The following is a 22,800-nucleotide window of genomic DNA, read 5'->3' on the forward strand; positions in this document are numbered from 1 at the left end:
TATAAGTTTTTATTTAGAGATACTTATATGAAAACATACAGAAATCTAGACTTTTTGATTGATTGTTTTCATATAATAAATATGAAAGTAAGTATTTCTTTGTGATCTTCCATGGTTGGCTACTTAGAAATGTGGTGCAGGTAAATTGGATATTTTTCTGAACATTTTCCTGGTCTTTGAAATTAGTATTCACTTCAGTTAAGTACCCCAGAAGTCTGCAGGGGACAGAAGTCTGTAGAGGAGCAGGTATGGATGTGACTGATTCAGGACAGTTCACAATGCTGTAATAAGGCCACTGAGAGGAACTAGGAAGCCTTTCTAGAGGAGGTAGAATATGACCTGGAATCATTGACAGATGAACATGGTAGTTGGAGGAGAAATTCCAACCAGAGGAAATGCAGCAAAGGCATAGAGCCTGGTAGTTGGAGGAGAAATTCCAACCAGAGGAAATGCAGCAAAGGCATAGAGCCAGTAGGGTGAAGGGGTGGCTGGAACTCTAGGTGCATGTGGGCAGATAAGCCTGGAAAAGGAGGTGGGGGTTAGGTTTTAGGGTCTTGGAAAGTCAGACTGAGGATTCTGGATGATTTTATTCTCTGCTCTGGGAGAGGCTTTTAGGTTTTTTTTTTGTTAAAGCACAGAAGTGGAATTGATTGGATAAAGTCGATTCTTCTTAAGGTGCTAATAAAGGCCACCTGCTTACCTCTTCAGCTTTTCTCTTCTCTGTACAGTCATGTTAAATTTTTTAGAATCTGATCGTGCCAGGGTCCCATGCTTTCTCTTGGCTTTAGGCCTTGGACATTGTTGTCGCTTTGACTTAGATGGTGCAGCTTTCTCCACAACACAGGCACATGCTCTTGCTGTGTCCTCTGGGTTTCAGCTTAAATGAGACTTGTCTGAGAAGCCTTCTTGACCTTGCCTCTCTTTCCAGATTGGATTGGGTGCCCTTCCTGTGTGCACTATAGCACTTTGTAGTTTTCCTGGTCATAGCACATTTTAGTTTGTATTGGAGTTGCTTGTTTATTTCTTTCTCCCTCAATTAGATGTACTTTTCTAGAGGTCAGAGACTGCAGTACCTGTGCTTAGTAAATGCTTGGTTGTTGAATGAATGAAAGAATGAATGAGCAAATAGGAAGGACTGGAGTTGGATGAAAATCATTCCTGGCAACAGTCGTCTGTAGCATTGGTTTAAGGAAAGAGCTAGTGTGGTTAAGAGAGAGAGAGAGAGAGAGAGAGAGAGAGAGAGTGTGTGTGTGTGTGTGTGACACACACACAGTTTTGTGACTGACTCAATGTGGGCCTTGAGGGAAGGTGACTCCAAGGTTTTGAACCATAGCAGCTGGGAGTTGGGTGAGAGATGTTTTAGAGAGACTGGATGCAAAGGTATCTGCTCTGTATACAACATGACACTGGAAATGTGGGTCAAAGAGGAGGGAGTCATTTATATCACCTTTTTTTTTGTTTTTTGTTTTTTCCTTCTTCGCACTTTCAGAGGGCAAGAAAGCTCTGGTGATGGAGTCCGTAGAGGTCAGCCTCCTGGCACTGAGCAGGGTGGAGAAGGGTGGCGAGTAGATAGATGTGGAGGGGCAAATCCAGATGTGCCAGACAGCCACTAGTAGAGCGGGAGCTTTGCGAAAGCTGCAGCCTTGATCATTGCTGCATCACTCTGCCCAGAACAGTGCTTCTTGGTTGGATGAATGAATGAATCAATCAGAAAGAGTTAGGAGAAGTCATAGTAGTGAGTGAGATTGCCTTGGGAGAAGACAAGGGGCCTGAGGGCAGAAATGTGAATGCTTAGATTTAAGTGTCACCAGAGGGAAGAGGGCCAGTGGAGGCTGAGAAAGAATGGTCAGAGAGGTAATAGACAAGAAGAATATAAAGTCAGGGATGCTAAATGCAGAGGGTTGAAAGGAGGTTATCAGTTGTGATGCTGCATAATTTGAGTAGACCGAAGTCAAAGAAACAGGTAGTGATTTTGTCAGTTTGATAGTTGAGAGAACAAATGAGTAGAGATAGGGTAGATGATTCTTTCAGGAGTTTTGGTGGTATATACAGAGTGCTGGTAGAAATGATAGTGAAATGATTGTTCAGGTCCAAATTGAGAAAAGAAATCACTAGAGCCTGATGGGCTGTGGGTGTGTTAATCATCTATTGTTGCTGTAACAAATCACCACAAACTTAGCAGCTTACAGTAGCACACGTCTGTTATTATCTCACGGTTCTGGAGGTCAGGAGTTTGGGCAGGGTATGGCTAGTTCTGCTGCTTCAGCACCCATGAGCTGTAATCAAGGCCTTATCCAGGGCTTGGCTCTCATTGGAAGCCTCATCTGGGAAGGATCTGCCTCCAAGCTCCCATGGTCGTTTGAAGGATTTGCTGCTTTATGTGGCTGTTGGTCACAGGCAGCCCTCAATCCACATGGGCCTCTGCAGTGTGGTGGCTGGCGCTTCATCGGAGCCTGCGAGGGAGAGTGTGCTAGCAAGACAGAAGTCACGGTCTGTGCCACCTTATCACGGACGTGACAGCCCGTTGCCATTGCCACATTCTGCTGATTGGAAGCAGGTCACTAGCTAGGTCCAGCCCATGCTTGAGGGGAGGGGTCTACACAAAGGTGTTAACATCAGGAGGTGGGGATCATGGGAGGCCCATCATAAAGTTTGTCAACCGTAGTAGGAAGGGTTGATGGGACTAGAAGGCATTAGAAAAGTTCTTCAGCTAGAGGCCCTGTAAGATGCTGATGGAAGGATGGGAGCTTTCAGAGAGGGAGTTTTGGAAGTGAAGTTCCAGGTGAAGGTTAAGGTACAATCGTGTAGTGACCATTCTCAGGAAGCCTTCCATGCCCTCTCTCTCCATCCCTTAGCAGGGGGAGTAGGTACCTTTCTGCTATGTACTCTCTTTTGTTAGACAAATTAACATACTGTATTATAATTGCCATTGATAAACCCATCTGACTTGCTAAAATAGGATTATTTATGAACACATTTTGGTCAGTGGAGGTATCTGCCTTGTTTGCCGTATGATTTTGTTGAGGATCAAAGGAGGTAATTTTATATGCAAGTATTTTATAGAATGTAAAGTGATAAGCAAACAAAAGATATTAAATGGTACTTTTATTTTTCCCGTGTCTTAAAACACACGGAATTTAACTTACATTTTTGTTGTTAGCTTGGGTTCATTGTACATAAGTTATTGAGCCAGGCTTTATATAATACTGTGATATTTTTAGGACATTTTGAGTAGAGCGTTTCCTTTTATGATAAATGACCCCAAACTGCTGCACCTTTCAAGTCCTTGTGTCCAGTTTCTATTGTTTTTTGAAATATCTGTCCTTGCTGTTCCTTGTCGCTCTTTTGCTTCTGCCTATGTGTCACTTCTTAGCTATCTTTTTTCACCCTCTGATTTGTTGCTTCTGAGCTTCTGAGTTTGGCAACCTGATAATTAAGCTTATTAGACCTGTGAGTAGTTTAAAAGTAATCAAGCTAGGAATATGGGTCAGAGAGCCTCTTCTCGCAGTAAAATCCATGAGCTTTTTGTGTGCAGACTTTGCAAAACTCTCTTTGGGCTTCAGAGTGTGTCTTGGCTCCCTTCCTATTTCTGGCTATGTTCAGATCAGGGGAGGTTCTCAGAGAGCCAAGTTCTACTCGAGGCCACAGCTGCCATTTTCTTGGTGCATGCCTCTTTGTACTCTCTTGAGAAACACTGCTATTCTCTAGTTTTGATGAAGTTTTAGTGTTTTGGGCAGTAGTAGCAAGTAGTGATAGGTGATGGCTGGCTTGTGGACCAAAAAATCATTGAGAAGCATGGAACATCTTCTCTGGACAAGATCAACGTCTAGGTGCCCTTTGTAGCGTTCTGTTCTGCTGCTCTCCTTTGCTTTAGGATGTCTGCCTCCCGGCTCAGTTTACTCGATAGTCTTTGCTATTTAGTCCTCATTGTGGACATTTGCTTTAGCTTTCTGTCAGAGCAACTTGTTTACTTTTTCTGCCCGAACTTTTGTATTGTCTCTTTGTGAATGGCATTGCTGCATTACCAGGGAGAGCACCGTGCGTTCTTGTGAAACTGGTGTGGGAGGAGTAGAGGGGACCTGGTCCTATTCCAGCTCTGCTGCTTCTCAGCCTGCAGCCCTGGCCAGGTGCCTGAACCTGTGCCTTGGTGCCTCCTTTTCTAGAAAGGTCTGCCTTGCTCCCTTTTTAGGATCAAAACAAGATTTTATGTATGAAAATGGTTGCGCCTAGTTTGTTGGGTTGAATTCTTTGATCTTTTACAATGCTTTATTCTCTGAGGAGTTAAAAAAACTCAAAAAACTATCATTAGAACTAGTAATAATAAGTACTATCAAAACAATGTAATTTTAAATTTTATATCATTCATTCCTCAATATGTTCTACTGGAAATCTATTTGTAAAAATGTGGACATTTAATAGTTGCTCTTTGATTATTTTTAGACTGTTGAGTACACTAGCTTCCTGGTCAAATTAAATTCATGAAAATTCTAATGATGTGATTCATATCTAGAAGGAATACTTTAAAAAAAAATTCTCAAGTCACTTTAATACACTTTATATGAATCTCTGGTAATAGTGAGTCAATTAATCTGATTTTTCAGGCCATAAATCAGGCTTGATGTATTGTAGTATTAGCTCCTATGTCAGCTTCTTAGAACGTCAACTGTTTTGTGGTCTGTTCTTGCTGTTTCCTTTTGAACTCATTTCTAGGTGTTGAACTCAATTTGAGAACCTAAAATGGTTTGTGCCCCAATTACCTTAGAGGTTACTGTTTCATTTTTTTATTTAGCCTGCCCCAGGAGTAGGAAGTCGGCCACCTACCAGACCTTTTCTTTTTAACTTGAGTGTATACTTTAATTTTTTCTCTATCCCAATAGGAGTGTTGTGAGGGTTATTATAGTATAGTAGCACTTATGGTATATTTTAAACTTCTTGAAAAGAGGTAATATGTGAGCACAGAATATTTTTGTGCTGTACCACATAATTTTTTTCCCCATTAACCTTTTGTGGTTCAGAAAAAAGATACAGTTACTTGTGTTTAGGGGTACATGTTGGTTTTCCAGTCTTGGATCTCATTAACCTGATTTTTATGGAGTGTCTTTTGACAGACCCTATGCTTTTTTTTATTTGGCAGGCTTGTGCTCTAGCCAGGATTTTAGTATTGGCCCTGTTGGTATCTGTGAAAACTGTTAAGTATTCCTCCCCACCCTCTTAGTTCTTCTTAGTGGGTCTAAAGTACCTTTTATTGTATTGTTTGATTTCTTGAATGAATAAAGGGATATAGTTTCTTTCTCAAAAAAATATCCAACATTGCTGGACTGAGACTCCATATCTATCGTGTCTTCCTGTTCAGTCATTTGTTCCTCTCTCAGTGGCCAGAGCACCAAGGCACAGCAACTCAGAGTGATTGTCCAGAGCGGGTTTTGGCAGAGGAAGAGAGGTGCTTAAAAAAGGCAGAAGGTCTTCAGTGAATCCCACCACCATCACCAGGGCAAGAGATGGGTCCACTCTTTTCCTTTCCACAAACTTTTTTGGGAGTGTCATCATTTCATGAATTCAACAAATATTTGAGCTTCTGTTACGTGTTAGACATTGTATCAAGTACCAGAGATAATGGGAAGAACAAGCCAGACATTCCTTCAAGGATGCCTTTGATACAATCTGATTTTGATTATGTTAGAAAAATATTTATCTGAGAAGGAATGCTACTATATTTGTTTTAGATGCCGAATAACTTTAGGGATTAAAGGTGGAGTTGTAGGTTAGCTGAAGATGTATCTGAAAGGAGTGACTCTTCTGTAATTAAAAAATAATTTACAGGTGATATTGTGGCAGAGACCGCCTGACAAAACCTATCTTCTCCTCTTCCTGGGCATTTCCCAGCTTCCATTGCAATTAGATGTGGCTTCATGGTGAAATTCTAGCCAGTGGAGATCAGAGAAATGTGCCGCTGCCAGGCCTCGCCCCTAAACCCTCCAAGCTCGAGAGCGTTCTTCCCTCATCTGGCTAGATGCAGAGGAAAAGCTCAGTGACCAGGGCAGTCTCCTGCCATGAGATGGAAGGAGCAGGGGCGCCAGAGCTGCTGTTGGGAGGAAATCTGTCTGCTGACCAGGAATGCCTGTTTTGGACTTTACACCAGTAAGAAGTAAATATTTAGGGTATTTGAGCTGTGGTGCAGTTTGTTCTACCTGTTAGCTGCCCTCACCGATCTAGGCAAAACTGGTGAGTTTAGTGAAGGTGCCAGGAATTTCAGACTCTGCTTTAATTTTTATTATTTATATGTAATGCTGTATGTAATGACCAATGAATTTCAAGAGTCAATTTAAGTCATGATAGAATAAGTGACAAAACATTTTTAATGTATCAATTCTGATTAGTACAGTGGTTTATTGCACTCAACGTGGCCTCTTTCCATCTTTGATTTAATAAGCTGTGTGGATCCTCAGTTAGCTTTAAAGGTGCTCTGTGGAGACTTACACATTCTTAGTCCTGTTTAAGACAGCTCTCAGTACAGTTTTCATCACCCTGCTTCTCTGTTCCAAAGCCTTTAATCACTTATTATATGACATTTTGTTTCATTAATCCATCACCCAAAAACTGTATGAATGTGCCTGTGTGTAACATTCTGACCTATGTTCTCTGAAGAGAGACAAAATGAATAAAACATAGTCCATGCCTTCAAAGAGTTTGTGCTTGGTACAACGGTAATTACTGAGTTTCCACACTGCTACTATCTGCCCCTCATTTTAGCTAAGTCATGTATTTTTTTAATGCCTTTTTTTTTTTTAAAAAAAAGTATTATCTCCTCAACTAGATAGAATACTTTTTGAAAGCAGGGAATATATTTCATAGAGCTTTGTATTTCCCCTTGGGTACTTCTAGCAGACACTGGGCACTATACAAAGATACTTCAAAAAGTTTGTGGAAAAATAGAATTAAAAGATAATGTGAATCTTTCCAGGAACTTTCTGAAGTACCCTTATACCTAATTGAGTAACCATCCGTAAAGTTTCTTTTAATTATCTCACCTGGATAATCTGGTATAGTTTTGTATTATGTATTAACAGGCAGAAGTGAAAAGATCTTGTTTAGTCCATTAGATAGATATTCAGTTGAGGAATGCTAGAACTGGAAGAATCTTTTTTTGGATCATTTATCTAATTCCTGACCTTTTAGGTTGATCATCTGGTTCCTGATACTCAAGGTGTGGCCATGAATCAGGGCATCAGCATTACCTGGGGACTTGTTAGAGGCAGAATCTCAGGCCGCACTCAGACCTGTGAATCAGAACCCAAATGTAAACAAGATCCTCAAATGACCTGCATGCACATTAAAATGGGAGAAGCCCTGCTCGAGGTCAGCCTCCCATTTGACTCTTGAGGAAACCGGGAAACTCAGCATTGCCCAGAGTCACACAACTGTTTATTTCAGTGGTTCCCAACCTTGAATACATCTTGGACCTCTTGGAGACCTTTAAAAAATACTGATGCCTGGGTCCCACCACAGACATTCTGACTCAGTTCTTTAGGATTGCAGCCGGGATATCAAAATTTAAAAAAATCTCCCTAGAAGACTAGCTGAGACTGAGAGCCATTGATTTGGTTAATGATCGAATCCAGATTTCTTGATGCTGTAATCAGTAATCAAATATTACCTTCACTTCGCCATGGATATAATTCAAGAACAATGAAAAAATCCTGATTTTTTTTTACAATAGTGCACCTCTCTTTTATTTCCTTTGCAGCATTTACCCCCATTGGTAAATATCTCATTTACTGTCTCCTTCCCCCAACTAGAATGTACTTGAGGGGGGCAGGACCCTTATCTGTCTTGTTCACAGCTGTGTCCCAGCTCTTTGAACAGGGTCTGGCACATGTTAGGCACGCCTTTAATATTTGTAGAACAAATGGAAGGAGTTACAGTAAAGAGGGACATGTTCTGTGAGAAGGAAATGCAGGCTACTGTCAAGGCACCAGCAGGGCTGCCTAACTCTGTGGGCGAGAGGCTCTCGAAGGACAAGAGGTTCTGAGTGCAGCTGGAGGTTGGCCAGGGAGAGCAGTGTGAAGACTTGCTATAGAGGGAGGACTGGAACGCAGATCTGTCTGGCTTGAAAGCTTGTGCTTTCCATTCCTTGGCATTATCCTGTGGACAGAAAGGCTGACTGATTCCCCATACTTCTCAGCAGTGAGCAATGAAACTGGGGTACGACCCCTCCAACCCTGCAGATGCTTAGGACTGGCATTTCTCCCTGCGTTGCAGCACCACCTTCATGTCACAGGCAGGCATCTAGAGAGGGACAGAACAGTAAATGGTCCTGGAAGTCCCTTGCTCAGTGTCTGGCACAGGGGAATCTAATACAAGGTGCTTGCTTCTTTACATGTAGGCTTTCTTGTGCTTTGGATCATTTGCTTTGAGAACATGGAATTTTCAAGGATAGAATGACTTTGATTTCACTCTCAGCTTGTATGAGTGAGTTTCTTTCCTGGTTAAATTAACAATTAAGGCTTCATTTATTATGCCAGTGCTGTGGAGAAAGCATGGTTGGATTTTGTCCGTGATATTTCTGGTATGTATGTTCTTTTAGGGCTTAATTCTTCCTATTTGTTATTTGGAATATTTTACCACTATTTTACTTATCATCAGACTTTGAAGTTGGGTGCAAACATCTTTTTTTAATGAAGCCATTCATTGGAATGTCCCACTGAACATCAGTAATTTTTAAAACTTTTGATCTAAGACCATTGTTAAGATGTCTCAAAAAGTGGTGATCATATACTATCTTTTTTTGAGAATAGGAAGCCAGAAAATGTTAAGCCTTGAATGTAAAACATTCATTTTAGTATCATAAAATTTCAAGTTTCATTTTGGAAACTACATTAAGATGAGATGTTGGGTTCATATGGTGAGATTAGGCTGTTGCTGGCAACTCTTAACAGCTGTTACTGAAGTCAGAGTACTGCTTGACTTTACATCGACCACTTTTCATAATGCAATATAATTCCATGCTTATAGTCAGATTAATGTTGAATTTTCCAAAAGATACATGAATTCTGAGTTTAGCCCTTAGTTTATAGAGAATCCCGTAGAGAATCCAAGATTCTTGGACCCAGATGTAACCACAGGTTGTTACCACAGATATTACCATAGATAACTGCTTATGATTAAATCAAATAGGGAGGGACAGTAAAAAGTCCTAGAACAAGAATTTTCCAGACACATAAAAGAAAGAATTAAGGAGCTAATAATGGTTTTCCTGGTAGCTAGGAGTCACATTATGGAGAAAAACTTATATGTACCCTGAAAATAACTTGGCTTCTGAAGCATTTGATCATGGATATACAGGAGAGGAAAATTAAAAATTCATGGAAGTCGAGTTTAGTCAGATTTCAGCGTTCTTTTTGGCATAAAAAACTCAGGCAGTCCTCGGTTTGTTCTTAGAAAATGGTAACATTGTTAAAGATTATCCTTGTTAACCATAGTAACGATAGCACTTTATATTGGTGTGGTACTTTCGAACTTAAAGCACTTTGGTATGTATAATCCCGTTTAATCCCCCCACCTACCCTATGAGATAGGAGGGATAAGTATCATCTCTCCTTTTTTTGATGAAGTAATACAGAGGTTCAATTATTCTCCTAAGGATAGCCAATAAAAGTGGTATATAAAGGGCTCAGAGAACTGAGCTCTTTTTATATTTTAAATATACAATGTTGAGGGTGGTTGTTGAACTTGTAAACTGTCTTTGATTTTCCAAGTATATAAATATGTGGTCTATAATGTAGGATGAATAATCTAAAATTTTATTTAGTACTGCAGCCAAACAAAAAAGATATCCTTAGGACTGAAAATAATTGGCTGGCGAGACTCAAATTTTTTCTTCTTTTTTAGTTACTGTTGCATAGATTTTTATGTGAAAACTTTAATTTTATCTGAATGAAGCAGCCTGAGAGCAGAGACCACGTCTTCTGACTTCCTCCTGATCTGCTCCACCTGCCATAATACTAGTTGGCAGGCACTCAGTGGATTCTTTTGAAAAAGTCGGGTGTTGGGTTTATTGCTAGAAATGGTTAATAATGTTGATATTGACTGAATTGCAAAATGAATATGATGTTGCTCCTTAGTAAAAATTTACTCTATGTATAGCGCATGTGTCCCGTTAAAAAAATTACACAAGTAATACATGTTCACAAGCATAGATCTTTTTTCACACACACATATCTTGAGTTTTGAAATAGTCTTAAGTCTGCAATGCAAGGAACTTTTTGCTCCCGAACCATTTGAGAATAAGTTGCCAATATGATGTTACATCACTCTCACGTACTTTATTATGTATTTCCTGCAAACAAGAACATTCTCATCTATAACCATAATACAGTAATCAAAATCAGGAAATTAACACTCAAACATTTCTACCATCTAATCCTAAAATCCTATTCCAGTTTTGCTAGTTGACCCAGCCATGACCTTTATAGAAAAATGCCCACTCAGAATCTTACGTCACATTTGATTGTTTCTTTAGTCTCCTTTAATACCCAACAATCCTCAGTCCTTTTTGACTTTCATGACTTTGACACTCTTGAAGATTTCAGGCCAGTCATTTGTGGAATGTTCCTCAATTTGGACTTATCTGATGTTTCTTTGTGATTAGATTTAGGTTTTGCATCTTTGGCAGGAATATCACAGAAGAGCCAGAATATATCTTTTTCAGAGATTAGTTTTACATTTTATTTTCTGTTTCTTTAGAGCGTTTCCCAAAGTGTATTCTGCGGAACTAGCACCTACTGTGTTCTCAACACCGTGCCACCTATAGAAGGTAGGATTTGAAAAAAAGCTTTTGACTTACAAGAAGGGGTGGGCTTGGCAGTGAGAGTAAATCATCATCATAGTGTAGTGGAAACAGCCTTCAACCAGGATTTAGAAGACCTGGGTTCTGCCTTCAACTGCTGTGTGATCTTAGATGAGTTACTTAATCCTTCTGGGGTAGGAGAAAGAATACTGTCCTCATAAAGTTTCTGTGAGGATTAAAAAAGGCAAAGGATTTAATCACATGGAAAATTCTAAGCACTCTGCAAATGTTAGATATTAACACACCAGTTCTATACTTCTAGTGTCCAGTACCAGGTGAACTAGAGTAGGAGGAGTGTGGTATTGTGGGAAAAGCCACAGGTCATGTTTGAATCCCACTTGAGCTACTCAGTAGCTGTGGATCTTGGGCAAATTAATCTGAACCTCAGATTCCTTATCTGTAAAATGGGGGTAATTAAGCCCTTATGTTTCATTGTGAGGATTAAATGAGAGAGCACAACGTAAAATCCTTTCTGGATGCCTGATATATAGTACAGTCCCACAAATGTTTACTTTACCCCTTAATAAATAATAGAAAGTAGATTTATTTGTTCACATGTAGCTCAGGTTGGAATTGAATGAAATAGAAGAGGAGAGGATTCCTCAAAACCCAAATTGAAGGATGGGTTGTAAGGCTTCCATGCCCCTATTTTATCTGCCCCACTCAAATATTTTTGGTTTGTAAAGTAAATCCAGATAAGTAGTGAGAACTTGAGTTATACGTTGACCTAAACCTGGACCATAGATTTAGTAATATAATTGACAGGAAAAGGGTAAATCTGGGCCACCTAAAAATAAAAAGGGTATAATCTGATGATCACACAACTCTAAGAAGAGGAAAGGAGTTGTTAAATAGCAAAACTAGTTTATGTTTTTCTACTTAAACTATTTTTTTAACCTTTAAAAAATCTTTTAGATAATTACAGCTGGGTTTAATTCTTTGGAGACTTTCTTCGGAAAAAAATAATGCAAATTCAGAACAATGCTTGGCACATAGTTGTTGCTTAATTAATATTTATTTTGGATGAATAGTGATTTGAAGGTCTTAGGTTAGAAATGGCAATATTTATTGCTTGCTGGCTTGAATTGTTATAACAATATGTGCTTATGTTTTCCTGAATCAGTTCTTACCCTGCTAATTAAATCCAAGCACATAATAATTAGAGCTAAACAGTAAATTGTAGAGCTTCTTTTTAATTTTACCACTCTAAAGTTGTTGATCAAATATATTCCCAATGAGATCTAGCAATTTGATACACTGTTATACCAGCTTATTTTGACCAGTATGTTTAGAGGTTGAGAGAAATTAATCACAGTCAACTTGATTGGATAACAGTGTTTGTTATTATTCACAGAACCAAAATTTTTAAATTTTTATTAATTACGATTCAAAATAAAATGGCTGTATCATTTCTAGGTTAGAGTAAATATAGTTATAATTCACCTTGCAGAAGTCACTGAATGTTTCAAGGAAACGGTCAAATATATTTCTTTGGCTTTAAATAAAGGATTTGACAATGTGAATCTCAATTTTTAAAAACAAAACATGAAAATAAGAATTTTACTTTTTGCCCTGTTAACTAAGTGAATGAGCATTTTTGTATAATTCAGAAAGTTTTAGTTAAATTATACAATGCCTCTAAAATTATCACTTGGAAAATATTTGAAGGTTGACTAGAATGGATTGTTCATTCTCTAGAATTATAGCTGTCAGCTATGCAAATCATCTGTCAGTTTCAAGAGCTTTACTAGTTATTTTTTTATTGTGAAGTAGGTTAGAAAATTATTTTGTAAAGCCATATATCATTCATACATATATTGCTAGATAATGATAATCAAATGTTTTATTGTCATTTGGTTGACACTCCCATTTTGCAGTGTCACACTTTAACTATTTGGATTAAATACTGAGATGCAGTTGAAACCAGTGTATACCTTAATTTTACTGTTAACTCAATATACTGTTATGATTGAAAAATTGGCACAGATATTTAATTATTTTATCATTTATACTTATTCTAAAAACATTAAAAAGCAGCTTTTAAGCACACTTAAAAATGTGCAGCATAGCCATGTAAACAGTTCTTGGTTGTATAAAAGTTATTCTTTATCCCACTTTAACTGGAAACACTGAAATTTGAAAATAAGTTTTAACATTTTGCCTATTTGAGTACCTAATAATTTCTCTGTATTAAAATTGGCATCTTCATAATGCACAGTGGGAAAATTTACCCATTGTTATGTTTCTTAAAAATGTCTTATTTATATTTAGCATGAATCTAAAGTTCTAGAAATGGCCCAGTTTAAAAACTTATTAAGGGGAACCCATTGGCCTTTCATATGCCTTTTCCTTTTGAGCCTGTGGCTGCACATCCTCATAAAGTGCTAAGTTTAGAAACTTGATCGAGACAGCGCTTACACAGCCATTCTCCTGTTCCTCTTTAAAAGCTTTGGGCTGATTCACCACTGCCTGATTTGGTATCAGAGTAGAAGACAGGAGCTTTTTCTATAGCAGTTAGTTGTGCTGTTAAGAAGAGTACTATGCATACCACAGGCTTCTCAAAGAGGCTAAAAGAACAAAAAATTAACATCTGGTTGTGATCATAAACATAAAAATAGAAGCTGGGGTTTTTAAATCTTCTGTTCAGTGTTCAGAATTATCCTTTTAAACAAATAGCTTTCTCAAAGATATGACTATTCATATACAATTCAGAGTAAGACCATCAGTTGCACAGCTTAGCATAGTGGTATTTTCAAGAGAGGTACCCTGTAAATGTTGAATATTTGAATTGAGTATAGATTTCAGAATTTTACTTTTACTTTCAGGATCGTACACATCATGGGGGATTTTAAAAAGTGAGAATAAAATCACCTTAGGCGAAGAGAGAAAGGAGGTAAAGGCTCATGTACTTTGGTATTCTGTGCTTTTAAAGTTTTATGGCCCATGGTACCTCCCCTGGGAGGATGAAGTGCAGGGAGCATGCATAAGCACATAATATTACAAAGGTTTTATAGTATGTAATTAATACAGAACTTTCTATGAACTTTCTTTTAGTTGAACAGTTTCCTTTTGGTTTCATAGCAAGATTTTTTTAAAGTTTCATCTTATTTTGCTATTAAATTAAAATTTTAGGTTCTTAAAAGCAGTCAGTTTTTAAGTTTTTCAAGTTTTTTTTACTGCTTGTAGAAATATAAGATGGGTATTATAATTCAATTGGTTATGTAGTTCATGGACCAAAAAAGATTTGGTATGCTAAAACTCTCTTAAGTTCATCCCTATAAAATATTTCTATATGATGTAGTCATTTTTTTAGTCTTTATTTCTATGCCCAATTTTTTCCTTTTAAAAACTTTTCCTTGAGAAGAAATGTGTTAATCAAATGAAAAGTGTTTGGAGAGGATTTTGTGAACTTAGAAATTATTTTTTATTCTTTTATGTTTTCACATGTTCAAACAATAGGCTATGCTCAACACAATTATAGTAAATAATTGGAAAAATATATTGTATTTCACTTTTAACGTTATTAACTAATGCCTGTATACCTATATAAGGCTGTTTAATTGTGAGGCATATTAAGTTATTTAGTGACAATAAATTTTAGGGATTTGTGCCTGGAGGAGAATTAGAGATTATTTAACTTTCAGATTATCTCATTTTCCTTGATTTGGGAAAGCTGAAAATATTAAGTAACTTACCCAAGGTCACACAATTAGAAAGTAGCAGAACTGGGCCGGAATCTTGGACTCTTGACTCTTGAGTTCAGTGTTTTTATTATACCTTATTAATAACAGAAAAGTTGTTTCAAGTGTGATTTCAAGGAGCAAAATCAATCTTTAATGTTTTAATGTGTTTGCTCCTTAATACCTAGTTATGCATTGCACCCTTTGGATACTGGGAGTTTTATTTAGCATTGAAAAGAAATGGGAGTGGGTAATTTGAAACTTTACCTAAATGTGCCAAAACTAGCAAGAAATTTTGAGCCAGGCAAAGGGACTTTGTTATGAGAATGAAATAAATGATATGTAAATAAATAAATGAATGAAATAAATGTTATATGAAGGCAATTATCTCTTCTAGAAACCATTAGGAAGACTGATTATCATATCAGGTAGTCAGATGTACCATTTAGTCTGAAATTAATTAATTTTTCTTTAACTCACTTAGAAGAGTTATATTTTGATGAAATACATTTGTTATGTAGATATGTATATGTAAATCAAGTAAACTAAAAGGATTTGTTTTTAGATTCAGGTTAGAAAGGTCAGCTGTATTACCTGGGTAGCTAACTGCATGTTTAAATTCCTTATATTTATAAGATTTGTGATTTGATTTTGAAAGGATAAATCCCATTTGTATTCTAGGGGATGAAGTAGTATTAGTTTATGAAGAAAGTAGTGATATGTTATTATAATTCTTCTTACAAATTCAAAAGTTTTTCAGCTGGTTTATGAAAGAATTCTGGGTTTTGTGAGGTTAAGTAGTTTTGCAATTTTGATGTGCTTCATGGAAACATTGAGAAAGAACCTTTGAAAGTAACATTCTGGTTATGGGCAGCTGCTGGGATGTTCCCTGTTTACTTGCTTGTCATGGAGCAAAAACTTGATCCTATTTTAGAAGCGCTTGACCAGATTCCTGCTGCCATCTATCTGATAGACGTGTAAATGAGTGTTATTAACTAAGAGCAGTAGTGGGGCCTTCTGATGCTCTTGGTCTCACAGTGACTAAACTGAGCTTCTGTTTCTGCCCTTGCAGTGTACTTGAAAGGAGGTTTTCTCTATTATTTTCTCTGAATTTATTGTTTTCTTCTTTATAGATGATCATGGGAACACCAATAGTAGTCATGTAAAAATCTTTTTACCGAAAAAGCTGCTTGAATGTCTGCCGAAATGTTCAAGTTTACCAAAAGAGAGGCACCGCTGGAACACTAACGAGGTAGATAAGTTTCTTTTTTTTTTTAAGGGTATAATTATTTTAAGGGAAAACTTATTAGGTTGTTTTGCATAGTAGTATTTTATATTAACTTTAAATTCAAATTAATGAACTAGGAAATTGTAAATGAGAATATTTAATCTGGATTTGACAGAAACCAACGAACATGTTTCTTGATCTGTCTTTGATCTGCTTGGCTTGCGTTGAAAAATATAAAATGTGCATGCTGACTTAACTGAGGTAGCATGAGTTTCTATAATTGTGTGTTACTGCATTTTGACGTCTTGCATTTGGTGATTAACCCTGCCTGCATCTCAGTTAAACATGAGTTCCTGTGTTGTCATGAATTACTAAATATACATCTCCAGTGTTCCACAGAACATGTAGTGCTTGACACTGAAGTTTCTGTTGAATTGGGGCGGGCAGGCTTCTTATGAGCAAAACAGCTTTTTTAGTCCTCTCTCATGAAGAAAGTGTGCTTGGAGAATTAACTGGTTTATCTTAATGATAAGAATTTTTATTAAAAATGAAGGCTGTATAGTAGATTGTATATTTGGCATCCAGTTAGAAAGTAGATTGGTGAAGTGGAATGAACAAAAGTTTATTGTCTTGGATGATGTTTCCTTTTTTGGTAAATTTTAATCTGGGAGTTTCCATATTAGGAGTGGATTGCTTTGTCATCTTTTTATTTTGAAATCTGAATATTTCAACTTAGGGTAATAGCCAATAGTGCGGTGATAAGAATTGGGTGTATGTCCGTCAATTTAGGAATTATGTTCTTTTAGTTCAAATGGCTGGAGTTACACTGGTTTTACAAAGTTGGTCCAAATCCATTAGTGTTACTGATATAGCAGTCTACACCTTATCGGGCACTCAGTTTTGTTAAGACTCAAGAAGAAAGTAGTGCTGCCTATTGAGCCTTATTTTTGAAAGATTCCTTTGCGCTAACTTGACTCAGGATGCTTTGTTTTGAGCTGTGGGAGATTATATGGACGGAAGTCTCTACTTATTGCAGGTTACAGATTTAAATATTCACTAGAATCTTATAGCTTTGTTATCTTGTCTCAACTGACATTAAATTTCTTTTAAAGTGTGTGTATTTTGATTAGTTGCATAAATTATATTTTCCCCTCAGAATACTTTTGCTTTGACTAACATTAGATTAGAGGCCTATTGTTTTAGGAAGTTATTTATTAACTGTTTCAAACATTTTATTCATGAAAACAAAGTTCATATGCTGAAAATTTGTCTTAATCATAGATTGTTACTTTGTCAGCAAAATAGTGTAATTTGGAAACCATTCAGTAGGTCACAACTAGGTTATTAATTATTTTAAAACTCAGTATGTTTCTTAGTATTCTCTGAAATACGGATTTGGATACATTTGGTCCAGTTTATAAATGTAACAAAACACATAGTAGCTGTGTATTTTTTCAATATTATATTTTATATAACTTTATTCATTTTATTTTAACTATGATTTAAAATTATATTTGAAACCAAAAATTGCTTAATGAGTTAAAATCGGTGGTCTTAAATGTCATAAGCTGGATGTAGCAGTGGCAGAAATTTAATTGGTAGATTATTTAGATAAAAGGTTTCAAACCTTTTTTGGAACTTCTGAGCACAGCCCTTTAACTTTCACTATTTATTTAGTCTAAATTATTTATACGTTCCACTTTACTAATAAAACACCTAGTAAAGAATTTTTATAGAGGATGAGATTAAAAGAAAAAATTAGCTGTTTTGTATTTTCTTCCAGGACCCCAGTACACACACTCTCTTGGAGACTACAGATTGCTGTAGTTCAGGTTACAGAGAGGAACATGCATCCCTCTCTGACTGGTGAAATGTAAACTTGGGGGTGTAGGTGAGAAAATGTGGATTGCTTTGCGTAAACTGTCACCAGTGCTGAAGACATAAAGTAGAAGAGTGTGTGATCCTAAGGGTGGTGGCAGGAGGAGGTAGCACAGCTGACAGGTGATGCCATATAGTACCCTTTTCCCTGTGGTCAATGTTCTCACAGTAATTTGTCGTATAAACTTTGACAGCAACTTTTAGGAGAGAACCAGATTTAAAGGTTGGTTTATTTTTGTGTAGAGGACTTGGCTTTTTTCCTTGTTACTTTATTTATTGGCTTTGGGAAAAACAGGGCAATATGAAGTGTGGCAGGAGAAGGCTTACATTAGGAGGTGTTAGTTCTGTGGAATGTTATGTGATGGCAACCTGTCATTGTTTTCCTTTTTTTTTTTTTTTTAACTGCCTTGGAAAATAGGAATAAATCAACCAGTGTTGTTATTAAAACACTTACATCTTTGATCTAGCTGGGTATTGGCATTTTCCCATGCCCTTCAGTCTGCCATTCTTCATGTTGACATTAAAACCTGGAGGAAGTGTAGTTCAGTGTACTTGTCCCTCACTGGACTCTGTGGTCCTGTGTGAGGCAAAATCATATTTAGTCAAAATTTCCCATGAAATCCCTTGATTTGCTCTTAAAGTTTAGTCATACAGCCTTTATTAAGAGCTCATTTTCCTTCTAGAGTTGGAAGAGATTGCTGTGTTTTGGTTGAGGACCACGTGAAGTCGTCAGCTTTTATTTGGAAGCTATATCATACAAAAATTATGTCTTTAGAACCCTCTTACTGGGACAGGGGGCTCACACTGGAAGAGGTGTGTGGGAACGAGAGGAGTTGAAAGCACAGTAGATTTGTGTTTTCCATCTCACTCTCTGCACAGCATATGTTCGCGAAGACTGGCGGCCGGAGCTGCCTGTGCGAAGTGTCAGCTGTCATCTTCTGTGTCTCCCATGCGCGTGTGCTCATGCTTGCTTTGCTGGTTGGGTACAGTTGAGTTCATGGATATGATGTCACTCCTCTGTACTTTTAAGGAATTCCTTTACTCAGATTTGTGTTAAATATTTGTGGTTATCTGAGAAAACCCATCTTTTGGTGTGTGTGTGTGTGTGTGTGTGTGTGTGTGTGTGTGTGTGTGTGTGTGTGTGTGTGTGTGTGTGTGTGTGTGTGTGTGTGTGTGTGTGTGTGTGTGTGTGTGTGTGTGTGTAAATTGTGCCCATTCACCTGCTGCCGTTTATTGAGCTCCTGTTCTTTGCTACTGTGCTACTGACTGGGCATTTTATATAATTCTAAGCCTTGTTATAATATTGCAGGACAGGGAGTATTTCCTTTTAGAGATCAAGGAGTGTAGGTAGAAAGTGGTTAAATAATTTGGTCAAGATAGCACACCTGATAGGAACTGTCTGTGAGCTTAATTTCTTATATGTTGCTTATTAATTCTTAGGAACTTTTATTCTATTGTTTGTTGTCTGGGCTTTTAATCAAAGACTGCAAAACTCTAAACCATATTAGTGTACTCAGCAAATCATGAGTTAATATAGGATTAGTATTGTGGGTTCATATGCAAGTGTTTGGTGAAACTGAAAGTCTTCCTTTTAGAAGACTAAGAGAAGATAAGAGAGATCTTTGGGCCTGGTTAAGCTACTTTCAACCTTTTCTAACCCGTTGGGATACATAAAATCTCCTGCCCTTGGATGTTATTTGCAATTACAAAATATGCGGGTACTCCAAAAAGTTCATGGAAATGTTTGCATTGCCTTTTAATTCTGTTTTTCCACGAACCTTTTGAAGTACCCTTGCACAGTTGGCCCTCTACCTGTGGGTACCACATCTGTGGATTCAACCAACCGTCGATCAAAAATATTCGAAAAAACAGAAACAAGCAATGAAAAACAGTGCAACAATAAAAAATACAAATAAAAAAATACAGTGTAACTACTATTTACATAGCACTTACATTATATTAGATATATAAATAATCTAGAGATAGCTTAAAGTAGACAGGAGGATATGTATAGGTTATATACAAATACTGTGCCATTTTATATACAGGACTTGAGCATCCTCAGAATCTGGTATCTGCAGGGGTCCTAAACCAATCCCCCATGGATACTGAGGGTTGACTGTAAATTAAACATTGTTTCTAAAAACAAATCAATTTTCCGTTATGCTTTCCGAACAAGCACCATTCCCCAGGTTCTGAAGACAGTAAAGGAAATGGTGATGATGATGATAACAATAATTACAGAAGCTAACATTTATTGAACATCTGTTGTATGCTGGGCAGTATTGAGATCTTCACGTGAATAATCACATTTAATCCTTGAATTAATCTTATGAGGTAGGTTATTTGATTATCTTCGTATTACAGATGAGGAAACCTGAGGCACGGAGATGTTGAATAATGTACCCAGGGTCAGCTAGCTGGAAAATGGGGGACCAGGGAGTCTAGCCCCTGTAGCCTGACTTTGAGGCCCATATTCCCTCCTGTTCTGTCCCAAAGAACAATTTCAAATGAACTTTTCCAAGATCTTGCAGCTATGTAGTGACTTCTAATCCTTTTGTTTTATAGAATTGTTTGGCTTCTTTATTCATTTGCATTTTCAGGTATTATACAGACACAATATATTTTTTTACATGACAGTTTTTAAAAAAGTAGCAATACTCATTTCTTAGTTAAATAGTTTTGATTCTTAAGAATGAATATTAATATGTGGGCTCTGGATAATGAAGAAAATACATTAAAAGTAGAAATTGTACCTATATTGTAACTCGAGGGTTAGGCCTGTTTTCATATCCAGTGCAGGGGAGAAAGAATGCATTAAACACAGTGCACATTCTTTAAAGAACCAACTCTTATTTCATAGTCAGTTTGGTATTCATATCTCCATTAGGTGAACTGTTATAAGGTTTCTGCATTTTAAGTTAATATTTTTACAGCCCAGAGCCAGAAATAATTATGCTAATGCAACTTTCTGATTGCACAAATGACTGCTTCATAATTAGGCATATTAGTACTCCATATATATTGTCCAGACTGAAATTTCTTTTGTTTAGTCATTAATTAGCTGGTTGACTTAAAATATAACTACTGCATTCCCTAGTCTCCAGATCTAGATTTCAAATGGCATTCTTCCAAAGCCAAACTAATGCAGCACCATGAACCTTTTATAATGAAAATGTTCTCCCTAAATATGTTCAAATCACTTGTGTGTGTACTATTTTTGAACTATTAATGTTCTTTCTTTTATTTATTTTCCCTCTAATACAAAGTTTCTCTAGAGTAAGTAAACAAAATAGAATTCTAGTTTACACTAATTCTTAAAGAAAGCTGCAACAGATGTTTTTAGTTGGTGGTAGCTTCAGAGATTTTCATATTAAATTAATTGTTTTAATGGCAAAAATGTCAATGTAGAGAGCAGTATAGATATAGATTGATACATTCTAAGCCACACCCAAGAGCCTAGAGGAAAAAAAAATCCTGAGTATAATTACAATGCTTTCTATAGAGGGAGAATTACCCTTTTAAATCCTGAATACCCTTTTTTCAACTTTTTATATTTAGTTAAGAATAATAAACTTCAAGACTGTGAGAATTATTAAATTATATTTTATTTCAGTTTTTTAAAACAACAAGCCACCCTATCTTTTCTTTATTTCTTTAATCTTGTGTGTGTGTAGGCATGCATTTTGAATTTTTTTTTGTATTTAAAAATTTTTTTTCTTGCGTTTAAAAAAAAATTTTTTTTTTTGGACCAGTAAGGGGATTGCAACCCTCAGCACGGTGTTGTCTGTAGCACGCTCAGCCGGTGAGCGCACCGGCCGTCCCCATATAGGATCCGAACCCCGGCCTCGGCGCTCCCAGCGCCACACTCTCCCGAGTGAGCCACGGGGCCAGCCTGGGTTTAAAAAATTAAAAAAAAATTTTTTTTACTCTTTTTGATTTTGTTTGTTTTACCTGGTAGACATAGAGGAGTGTCCAGGTGGAAATATAGTATTCATTTAATTTTTTTTCTTTGTATAAATAGAGTCAGATTTACAGCTATAATTTTTCAGTGATTGGTTTTGCTAGTGTATATGTTATATATTATCTATTTGTAATACAGATCCACGTTTTTGGGGGCTCAGTTAGGACTCTTCAGACTTCCTAAATGTGAGCTAAGCCAAAAAGTACTGGCACTCTAATTATAATGGCAAGTGAGATATTTTAGCTTTGATGACTTGGAAAGTTAGTTAACTCTGAGGTAGGGTTTTGTTTTGTTTAGCTTTTGGCATTGCTGGTGATTTAAATAGTCCCAGATTATTCTCTGAGTAAAGGCAGGGCTTTTCTGATTAAATGGCAAATACGAAAATGAAAATATGAACAGCAACACAGAGAGCCGAGTTTTAAGTGACACCATTTTATTTTTGAACACAGTATGTGGTACCAAGTTTCAAGTTAAATGTGACAATTTTGTAGAAATTGGGTTAAAAATAGTTTTTCTGCTCAACTTAGTAGTATAAAGTGAGATAAATGGATACCAAACCCAAGTAAGCACACACCTATTTATCAGACAGCCTGTGTCAAGTGTGCAGTTTAGCATGGGTAGTAGTAGAAGTAGGTAGGATGTATTGAAATTCTGCTGGGGCAGAATGTCTTGCATTGGCGAGAGAAGATGGTGCAGAAAGTGTAATACAGGCAGGTTTGGCCCGAGGAACAGTAAGAGAAGCAAATCTTACCTACAGAGAATAGAGCAATGTTTATAAAATTTGGATAAGATGTTAAAGAAAATTTTCTTTAAAGGGAGAAAATTCCAGTGGATCTATCTCAGTTTTGATCTAGGCTACTTTTATTATAATATAACTTTAATATATAGCACTTAGAAGAATACCCGGCCCATAGTCAGTGTTCAGTCAATATTTGTTGAATGAATAACATACGTAAAAACACAAAAAACTCAGTATTAGTTTCTTAATTCAGGTAAATACATTACATAATAAGAAACTACAAAACTAATAACATTTATATTAAGAGTATTAGTTAAATGCTATGGATAATGTTTTGCCAAAACTAAATTCTCTTGCAACATAAATATCCTACTGACTGTTCTCAAACAGGTTCTTCAGAATTTGGCATATGGTACTATTTTGTGCCCTGCAATTTTTCTATGCCCATTCCCCACTGGGAAACTT

The 22,800-nt window shown here is 36.8% G+C and overlaps 1 protein-coding gene across 4 annotated transcripts in view; it reads left to right on the forward strand.

Annotated features, from left to right (window-relative positions):
- CAMTA1 (calmodulin binding transcription activator 1) overlaps positions 1–22,800 on the forward strand; it is an 846,562-nt gene that overhangs the window by 16,904 nt on the left and 806,858 nt on the right. For all 4 annotated transcript variants that reach the window (XR_010024168.1, XR_010024169.1, XM_063103685.1 and 1 more), the window contains exons 2-3: positions 10,744–10,813; positions 15,660–15,778. Coding sequence is in view for 2 of the 4 variants with exons in the window: in XM_063103685.1 (XP_062959755.1) it covers positions 10,744–10,813; positions 15,660–15,778 (189 nt within the window). In the remaining 2 variants the exon portion in view is untranslated. The remainder of the gene's footprint in view (positions 1–10,743; positions 10,814–15,659; positions 15,779–22,800) is intronic.

Source organism: Cynocephalus volans, chromosome 8 (genome assembly GCF_027409185.1).
Source record: "Cynocephalus volans isolate mCynVol1 chromosome 8, mCynVol1.pri, whole genome shotgun sequence".
Taxonomy (NCBI): Eukaryota; Metazoa; Chordata; class Mammalia; order Dermoptera; family Cynocephalidae; genus Cynocephalus; species Cynocephalus volans.